The following is a 9,500-nucleotide window of genomic DNA, read 5'->3' as shown; positions in this document are numbered from 1 at the left end:
TAGTTTATTTATTCCACTACTCATGGGATAAAATTAAAAAAAATTAAAATTTATATGTATAGAATGGAAACGTGATTCTTTTTTCCAATTTTCATTTAAAATAGTGATTGAAAGTTATTATTAAAAAAAAACGGAATTAAAAAATCATCATAACTCATCATTCAGATAACTAACCATTTAACCAAACACAAGACATCAAATTATTTCTAGTGAAAATCATCAGAGAAGTAAAAATAAAATTTGGTTTCTACAAATTATAAATTGGTCAGAAATCATCATATAAAATATTTTTTATATTCATGAGAAATCCTTTTAAAATAAGGACAATATATTGAAGAAGACAGAAAAATATATTAATAAATTTCATATTGTAAAAGAAAAACTTATACATTTTGTGAATCGAAATGGAAAAAATTATAGAGCCATATTTTGCTGCTCAACGTAGCGGAAATTTATCCGTTGTTGATACGGTACCAGCTGATATGTTATATTTAGTTGATAATTATTGGAATCAATTTCCGCCGATGAATCCATTATGGCATGGTATATTAGGTTTTTTTATGACAATTTTCGGTATAATATCATTGACAGGTAATTTCATTGTTATTATAATATTCACATCGGAGAAATCCTTAAGGACACCATCAAATATGTTTGTTATAAGTTTGGCTGTATCTGATTTTATGATGATGTTAACAATGTTCCCGGCAATGGTATATAATTGTTATTATGAAACATGGGTATTAGGACCATTAATGTGTGAAATATATGGTATGTGCGGTTCATTATTTGGTTGTATATCGATATGGTCAATGACAATGATTGCATTCGATCGTTATAATGTTATTGTAAAAGGTATAACTGGTAAACGTTTAACTGTTGGTCGTGCCGTTTTCTATGTTGCACTTGTATGGATTGTATCAACAATATGGACATTATTACCATTATTTGGTTGGAATCGTTATGTACCAGAGGGTAATATGACAGCATGCGGAACAGATTATTTAACACAAACTTGGTTAAGTCGTTCATATATCGTAGTCTATGGTTCATGGGTATATTTTACACCATTATTTTCAATAATATTCTCATATTATTTTATTATAAAGGTAATTTTAATTAGTTTAATTTAAATTAGTAAAATTATATAAAATAATATTTTTTATAAAATTAATTTTAAGGCTGTTGCTGAACATGAAAGAACAATGAGAGAACAAGCTAAAAAAATGAATGTTGCTTCATTGAGATCAACCGAAAATGAGAGTAAATCAATTGAAGCGAAATTAGCTAAAATTGCACTTGTAACCATTTCATTATGGTTCTTTGCATGGACACCATATTTAATAATTAATTTTAGTGGAATTTTCCAAACAGCTAAATTAACACCATTAGCAACAATATGGGGTTCAGTTTTCGCTAAATGTAATGCAATGTACAATCCTATTGTCTATGGAATAAGGTAAAATTGATTAAAGTTTATATTATTATTATTGATTTTTTGTATATGTTATGATCAATTTCTTATAGTCATCCAAAGTATAGAGAAGCTCTGTATAAGAAATTCCCAATATTAGATTGTGCTGGTTCAGATCAGGGTAAAGATATTGTTTCAGAGAAAACAGAAGCCACGGTATTACAAACAACAACAACTTAAAATATTTTATATGCTAAAAATGTATCAGAAATTCTTTCCTTTTTAAATTTTTATTTAATATAAGTTCACGTTATTGTATTTATATATATACATTTATATAATTAATAACTAAATATTATAATGAAAAAAACCTATAGAGATTGAAATATAATTATATTTAGAGCAAATTAATTGGTATTGAATTTTGTTTAAAATGGAATTTAATGGCCAATTTTCGACTATTATTTGTTAAGGTCTACTAATACAATATTAATAAATTGACTTCCCGATTTAAAGTATGGGATGCAGTGTCAGTAGCTTATGTAGGTGTAATAATTTGTCAGCAGATTCTTTCGAAATATAAATTAAAAATCTGCTCAACGTATCAGCTTGGTTTCGACACAAATTGCTTGTTCCTATATAATATGACAAATTTAATATGGATATTCTCCTTGTCAAACACATATAGCATTTTAACGTTTTGTATTTTATTTGTTTTAAGGATGTTAAAGTTATTGTACGAAAACTACGTTGAAAAAATTAAACTAAGAAATTTTCTTGGCAAGAACTCAAATTTTCATTTCCGTTTTTGGATATTTAAAAATTCATGAACGTGTAAAGAAGTTTTAACGTTTAACAGAAAATATGGCAATGCCATACAGATCCGGAATATTTGATAGCGTTTATTAAAACTTTTCTCTATTGAATTACTGAAATTATGATATTATGGAAATAGTTATTTAGAGAGCTCGTTCTTTTTTCTTTTTAAAAATTTTAGATTGTATTCAAGAATTTTATACGTATTTTGTGGTCATGCCTAGATTTGCAAATTGATGAGAATTTGTAAAACTAATTTTAAACGAGAAGAAAAATGAAGTTGACAGTAACCAGTTTCTGTGGTACTTGTACAAATGCTTTTCCAAAACTATTTGATATCTTATTAAAAAAGCAACACTAAAATTTTGCAGAACATCGACTTTTCAATTTTCGATCGTATTGTTCGACTATCATGAACTTTGAAATGTGATGCATGTTTTAAAACTTATGTTGGATTTTCTTTTTTTTTAATATTTTTTCATTTAAAGTTTACAAATTTTTTTTTTCAATATCCATATTTTGTTGAAGCACGAATGGGCTACATGAATAGGTTGTATAGAAAAATATGTGACTAAAATTTTTATTATAACAAAATTACATACATATATTTTATGGCATTATAATAATTTGATGTGTTTATATAAAGGATGTTATTATTTTACACAAGGCTAGAATATTGTTATGAGACTACGTTTCTGTAATAAAATGTAAAATTATTTTAAAAGTAGTTCTTATGATATGAAAAGAAAATTAATAAATGCGATTTTTTTGGCTGCTGTAACGGGAAGAATTTTGAAAAATCTGTGAAAACCCGTAAAAAGTTAATTTAATGACAAACCCTATGGTATTCTTAATACGAATATTTTAGAAATTTCTAGAATTCTTGGAACCACATACTAATTATGCCATTTAATTTATCAAATAAGAATTGCTTACGCTAAAGGCACTAATTAAAATAGAAATAAAACAAGCAGTTATCATTGTTGTTGTACATACATTTGAATTTGTGTGATACAACTTCTTTCAAACATTTTGTCGTGTTATTATACATACTTACATACATAAGCACAAAAGAATCTAAAGATTATCTTTCGCACAAGAAAAAAATAAATGAGATAACGATTTTATTATTCATGATTTGGCGGTTTTGTTTCACTCTACTATAAACATTAATTCTTAGTTAGATGCGATAAGAAGAATATCAGAGAAACAGATGGTTAAGCAAAAACAAAAATGAAAATATTCTCAACTTGAATCTAACACATATAGCGCTTCAATCTATTTTTAGAATTAACTTCTCTGTATGCTTCCGGTTTATTAAAAAAATGAGATGATTTACGAATGTTTATATTATGTATTGAGAATTCAATTTACTAAACATCATTTGCTAATGTACTATACTCTCAATAAAAGAGATGCAATTTTAAAATATTATGAGAAAGCGAAATGGTTATAAGCAAAAATTGTGCACGGTCGGGCTTACATATAATTTTAGCATGAAATATGAAGTAGGCATTTAGTAGCATAGTGTTTTATAAATTATTTATCAATATTCCATTAGAGTGAGTCAGGTTGATTTCATATTTTAGTCCTTACTTACCAACTGAACTCTACTGCGACGAATTTATACAAAGTAGTTATGTGAATAAAAACACATATTTTCAATGTCCAAATAAAAAATTGATAAAACAAACAAGGCAAAATATTGCTAGTAATTTGACAATAATGAATAATATGTAAAACAATATTTAATTTCCGCTTTAACCGATTGAAAAACCCAATTTTAAAATAAAATTCGGGTATACTGTTGCAAAATTGTAAAACCCGTTAAAATTTTCTCAATTTGTCATAATATCTGCTAATCTCCGCCTTAAATTAATATTTAACTGAAATTAGACATTATTACTATTAAAATCTGCAAGTGGGAGAAGGAAGATCAATATTATGTGTGCTCTGTCATATCATGCATGTGCATATTAAGCGCAACGAATGTAAACAAACGATTATTAGTAAAAAAAAAAAAATTCAAAAATATATTTGTATTAGTGAGAGATTTTATGATTTACGCTTGTTTGTCGATTTTGCTATTTTACTGCTCAAAGATTTCTTATAATACATATGTACTTATGTGTGTGTTTAATCTATATCGCGTTCCCAATTGCCATAACACATTTGTGTATGTGGTGGTATTCTTAAACTCTTTGATTCAAATGAAACTGATTTGAAATTTATTTATTAGAAGATGAGATCAGTTTTACATTAACCTCAGTTGAGGTTAAATTTCTATTGATATAGGGGAAATTTATATAAACATACCTTCATTTTGATCTTGCTTTCTTATATTGATTGTTGGTTTTTTTTGGCTGTATAAAACAATTCTGGCAAAATTTTAGAAAAAAATTTATAACAAAATGGTAAATTTTTTTATTTAAGACTAATTCGAATATATTGAATTGCATTCAGCCCATCCAATTTTAGATTATACGGCTGATTTCACCCCTTGTATTTTTGCTGGCATATATTTTGGATCCTGTGAACTCAGCTAATATTTTAGGATTATTTGCTTATCCAGGAAAAAGTCATTTTATGGTTTTAAAAGCTATAATGATGGAGTTAGCGAAAAAGGGCAACAATGTAAGTATTTGTTGACAAACTTCAATTTATTTACCCGACTGATATTAAATGAAGTTTGTTTACGCCATCGTACATTATTTGAAAATTTGATTTATAACATTTTTAGGTCACTGTTGTTAGCAGTCATTCAATAAATGAAAAATTAGAAAATTATAATGAACTTTTAATTGATCCACCATTAGATTATTGGTCTACAATTAAAACAGAATTGGGCTATGGTGATATGTTTGAAATGCGTGATATGTCAACTAGAGAAACTTATCAAATGATGAATTTAATTGGATTTACAACAACTGATTATTTTTTAGAAAATAATCATGTTAAAAATTTAATTAATAATGCAGGAAATCAACAATTTGATTTAATTATAGTTGAACAATTTTTTCAAGATGCTGTTTTAATGTTTGGTAAAATATATAAGGCACCAGTTGTTGCAATAAATACATATAGTATTGAAAATCATATGTCAACTATGATGGGTTTAGTAATACCATGGGCACATTCACCACAAGATTTTTTACCATATTGTGATAGAATGAATTTTTGGGAAAGACTTCATAATACTTTTAGTTCATTATATTCGGAATACAATAGAAAATATAATTTTTTTCCTCAACAACATAGTTTAATACGGAAACATTTTGGACATTTGTCAGGTACAAATTATAGCAACTTTTATTTAAATCACAATATAATGAATTTACTAATTAAATTTTATTTTACATGTATTTTAGAAGCTATACCATCAATGGAAGAACTAGAAAAATCTGTATCAGTTCTTTTAGCAAATAATTATATACCGCTTGATATTCCAAAACCTATGGTAATGGGAATTGTTTATATAGGAGGTGTTCATATACCGCCGCCAAAAAATATTGTATGGGATATTAAAAGATTTATAGATGATTCACCACGTGGTGTAATTTATTTTAGTTTAGGAACAAATCTTAAAAGTTCTGATATACCACAAGAAAAATTAAAAGCAATATTAAATGTATTTAAAAAATTAAAACAACGTGTTTTATGGAAATGGGAAGATGAATATTTACCGAATTGTCCTGACAATGTTATGATAAAAAAATGGATACCTCAAAGTGATGTCTTGGCGCATCCCCATGTCAATTATTTTATAACTCATGGAGGATTATTAAGTATACAGGAAGCTGTTTATAGAAATGTTCCGATTTTAGGAATACCAATTTTTGGTGATCAAGTAAATTTAATTTTTTATATTCATTAACATTCTTAACTGTTGAGAAACTATATTTTTAGCATATAAATATGAAAAGAGCTACTGAATTGGGATTTGGATTTAAATTAGATTATCATAATTTAACTGAGGAATCATTTAGCTGGGCTATTAATGAATTAATAACAAATCCTCAATATTCTACAAAAATGAGAGAAATATCGAAGATATTTCGTGATCGACCAGTAGGTGCTATGCATACAGCAATTTATTGGATTGATTATGTTATACGTCATAAAGGTGGAGAATATCTTAAACCAGCAGCTGTTGATATTCCTTGGTACAGTCTATATTTAATTGATATTATATTATTTATTGGCTTTTGTATATTTTTGAGTGTTATAACCATAATTTTACTTGTATGGTTAATATACTATATACGTAACCGTTATAAAGAAAACCAAAGCTATAAGAAAATAATTTCCAAAGAAATTTAGAAAGTTTTAAGTTAATATAGATCAAACTTAGTTTAAATATTATCAAAAATTTAAGTATAAAATGTTTTTTTCAGAAAAGCTACTTAGTTTTCAATTAGGTAAATAAAATATTTTGAATTACAATAAAAATTATTTAATTTTAATGGTTGATGTAGGAAAGAAAGTTAAATTTGAAGAAAGAGTCATAAACATCAATATTGTATCATTCGTATCGGTTGGTGTGATGAGTTCTAATTTGAATTAATTTCGAAATTTAAAATTCTATATTACAAATCAGAAATATTTTCAATAATGTCCGATCACCTCAAATGATGTGAATTCGGCTAACAAACAGAATACGGATGATTGTAAGAGGAGGAGACGATTTCAAAGATGGCATGCATTGCTCATCAGAAAGGTATGCAATTTTTGAAATAGATTCGTATATGAATGAAAATTATTTTAATAATGTAATAAATAGCTAATTTGTTTGTAAAAGCAGTAATTTCATCTGTTAAAAAGAAAAGTGCTACGTTACAAACCCAACTTATAGAAAGTTGTATAGAACTTATTTCGCTATAATGTTAGGATAATCAAAGTTATCAAAATACATTAGAGTAATACGAAAGAAAAACTAGAACTCTCACTTATTTTCCATATTAAAAAATACGATAAAATGGAAACTATAATGTCAAACGTTTCCAATATATTAAAGCATCGTAAACGGTTTACAATAAAAAACAAATTGAAAAGTAAGAGGTTAATATGCAATTTCAAAAATTGGTTGACCAAACAAAACAACAAAAAATGAAAAAAACAAAATGAAAAAAAGGAAAGGATTTGAATTCCAATTCAGTTAATCTTATGAAAAAAAGGTGTTTGGTTAGTTTTATCCACAATTGGTGGCAACAATTTTCAATAGCCTTTTATTCTTTAGTATTGCTTTTCTCTTTTCTTTTCAATTTTCTTTTACTTTTTATTTTATATCCACTTCTTCTGGTTATTTAAACTACACCTTTTTTTTTGTATTTTACATTTACATTACACTTTAATTTTATTATTTTTGTTCTTGGAGATTTTAAAATTACACTTGAAAACAAAAAAAAAGAAGCATCAAATCCAGTTTGTATAAAAGCGCTATTCAATGTTGAGTAACTCAATTGAAATTGATTCGTTTTCAATTTTATTTTTGTACTTCTTTTTTCACCTTCATGTGTACCTTTCTCCGGTAAATATACCTTGTATGGTATACAATAGGATTAAAAGAAATGAAATTCCTTTCGTTTCTTTTAAGTGCATTAAAAATACAAAAAAAAAAAACAAATAAAGCAACAACAAATTTATATTATATGGGTATGATATACTTGCATGTTTATGTACCAGAAAATATATTTTAATTCTGTATTATTCCAAATTCAAAAAACAAAAAAACAAATTTAAAGAAATCTTTTGAAATAAGAAAAAAGCTGGAAACAAATTAACAAAAGAGTTGAAAAGAAAATATCTGTGATGAACAAAAAAAAAATTAAAAAATTCTAAAGTTTAATTTAAAAATGAGCCCGTAGTAAAGTTTTTTCTGCTCATCAAGAACTCAATGAGAAGTAATTAAATTTTTTCATAGCTTTTATTCTTCATAGTTTCAATAGACAATTTATTGTTTACTTAGAACACTAATTTGATTTATATTGCTTTCGAAATCGGAAAGGCACATAGATTCTTGATAAAATGCAATATCAATAAAATAAAACCAAGATATAGGCAAAACATTTGGATTAATTATTTCCATTTGAATTTAAATATTAAGTTCAGATCCAGATTATTCTGATGTAGATACGTTGATTTGTAATTGGCATTTTCACAAATTTGTTATACTCTTAATTAAAGGACTGTAAGTAATTTTTTTCGTTAAAGATCATTATTGCTTCCTTAAGAACTCTTTAAGTTGTAAGTCTGAGTTAAAATCTTTCTACACCGTTTACACAAAAACTATATCTTGTTTAGAATTCACGATTATAGAGCTTTTATTAATCTCAATTTTTGCTCAGAACTTTTCACGAAATCTAAGACCGAATTTGTTGTATGTGCCGAAATGTAAATTGTATTTTGTTACTTTTGACAGCATATTTTCTAAACAAAATACGACATAAATTAGAAAAGTTTTTATAAAATTACTTTAGAATATTAGAAAATTTTTTAAAACTAACTTCATAATTACAAGATTTAATTAAAATTTAAGTAATACCAGACATCTAATCCGGTACAACAATTTTTAATTATATAAAAAGTCTAACGATTTTCTCATTTTTGCCAGACCCATCTATCGATCTTTGTTGAAAACTGCATCAGATTTGAATTTCTGTTATACAGCAAAATAAAAAGGAGAAAATACAGAAAATAGAAAGAAAACAATAAGAAAAAGCAGAATATAAAGGAGAAATCGCAAACATATGTGATATAATTGAGGCGACAAGTAATATACAAAAATTTTTTTTTCTTACGATTCGTTGAGTTGCCATATCCTTGTAAACTCTGAAATTCTTGATACTGGCGTTTTTTTATTATTTGTTTACTTTTTTTTAAACGGAGCCATTATATGATCTCTTGTAATACTAACTTAAAATATATAAAAAATTTACAAACTCTGTGTGTTCGACAATTTTTAGCGGGAAAAAAAATATGAAAACGCTGCCTGTAGCTTTATAAAATTTAATTAAAATTTTCGAGATTCTATTCTGGCGGCATTATTTCGTAATTACTATTCCGACGATCGTATTTAAATTTCTTTCCTAATTCATTTCAAACTAGAATTGTATGAGAGTTCCAAGATAGCAAAAATTTCGCTATTGTTTAAAGTTAACTAAATTAAAAAAATATTTTTTCCATTTATAGAAAATCTTTTATTTTTCTCTATATGATAGTAACAAAAGATAATACATGGTACCTACATAAAATACCTAAATAATATCTCAAA

The 9,500-nt window shown here is 26.0% G+C and overlaps 2 protein-coding genes across 2 annotated transcripts; both read left to right on the top strand.

Annotated features, from left to right (window-relative positions):
- Positions 1-404: 404 nt before the first annotated feature.
- On the top strand, positions 405-1,654 carry LOC129610708 (rhodopsin-like). The gene is made up of 3 exons (XM_055523368.1): positions 405-1,109; positions 1,182-1,459; positions 1,528-1,654. Exons 1-3 carry the CDS (start codon positions 405-407, stop codon positions 1,652-1,654), a joined length of 1,110 nt encoding a protein of 369 aa, XP_055379343.1.
- A 624-nt stretch (positions 1,655-2,278) lies between these two features.
- LOC129610707 (UDP-glycosyltransferase UGT5-like) lies at positions 2,279-6,550 on the top strand. Its single transcript, XM_055523367.1, has 5 exons — positions 2,279-2,314; positions 4,709-4,864; positions 4,971-5,520; positions 5,599-6,077; positions 6,137-6,550. The coding sequence occupies exons 1-5, from the start codon at positions 2,279-2,281 to the stop codon at positions 6,548-6,550; spliced, it is 1,635 nt and encodes a 544-aa protein (XP_055379342.1).
- The last annotated feature ends 2,950 nt before the right edge of the window (positions 6,551-9,500 follow it).

The sequence above is a fragment of the Condylostylus longicornis genome, unplaced genomic scaffold (genome assembly GCF_029603195.1).
Source record: "Condylostylus longicornis isolate FDR11 unplaced genomic scaffold, ASM2960319v2 ptg000047l, whole genome shotgun sequence".
Classification (NCBI taxonomy): Eukaryota; Metazoa; Arthropoda; class Insecta; order Diptera; family Dolichopodidae; genus Condylostylus; species Condylostylus longicornis.
Note: the sequence above shows the minus strand (reverse complement) of the source record. Positions and strands in the feature narration are given on the sequence as shown.

Coding starts and splice junctions, on each gene's coding strand:
- LOC129610707 (XM_055523367.1), top strand. CDS start 2,279: ATGGCAATGCCATACAGATCCGGAATATTTGATAGC. Junction 2,315..4,708: donor GATCCGGAATATTTGATAGC/GTTTATTAAAAC, acceptor ATCCAATTTTAG/ATTATACGGCTGATTTCACC. Junction 4,865..4,970: donor TAGCGAAAAAGGGCAACAAT/GTAAGTATTTGT, acceptor TAACATTTTTAG/GTCACTGTTGTTAGCAGTCA.
- LOC129610708 (XM_055523368.1), top strand. CDS start 405: ATGGAAAAAATTATAGAGCCATATTTTGCTGCTCAACGTAGCGGAAAT. Junction 1,110..1,181: donor CATATTATTTTATTATAAAG/GTAATTTTAATT, acceptor ATTAATTTTAAG/GCTGTTGCTGAACATGAAAG. Junction 1,460..1,527: donor CCTATTGTCTATGGAATAAG/GTAAAATTGATT, acceptor AATTTCTTATAG/TCATCCAAAGTATAGAGAAG.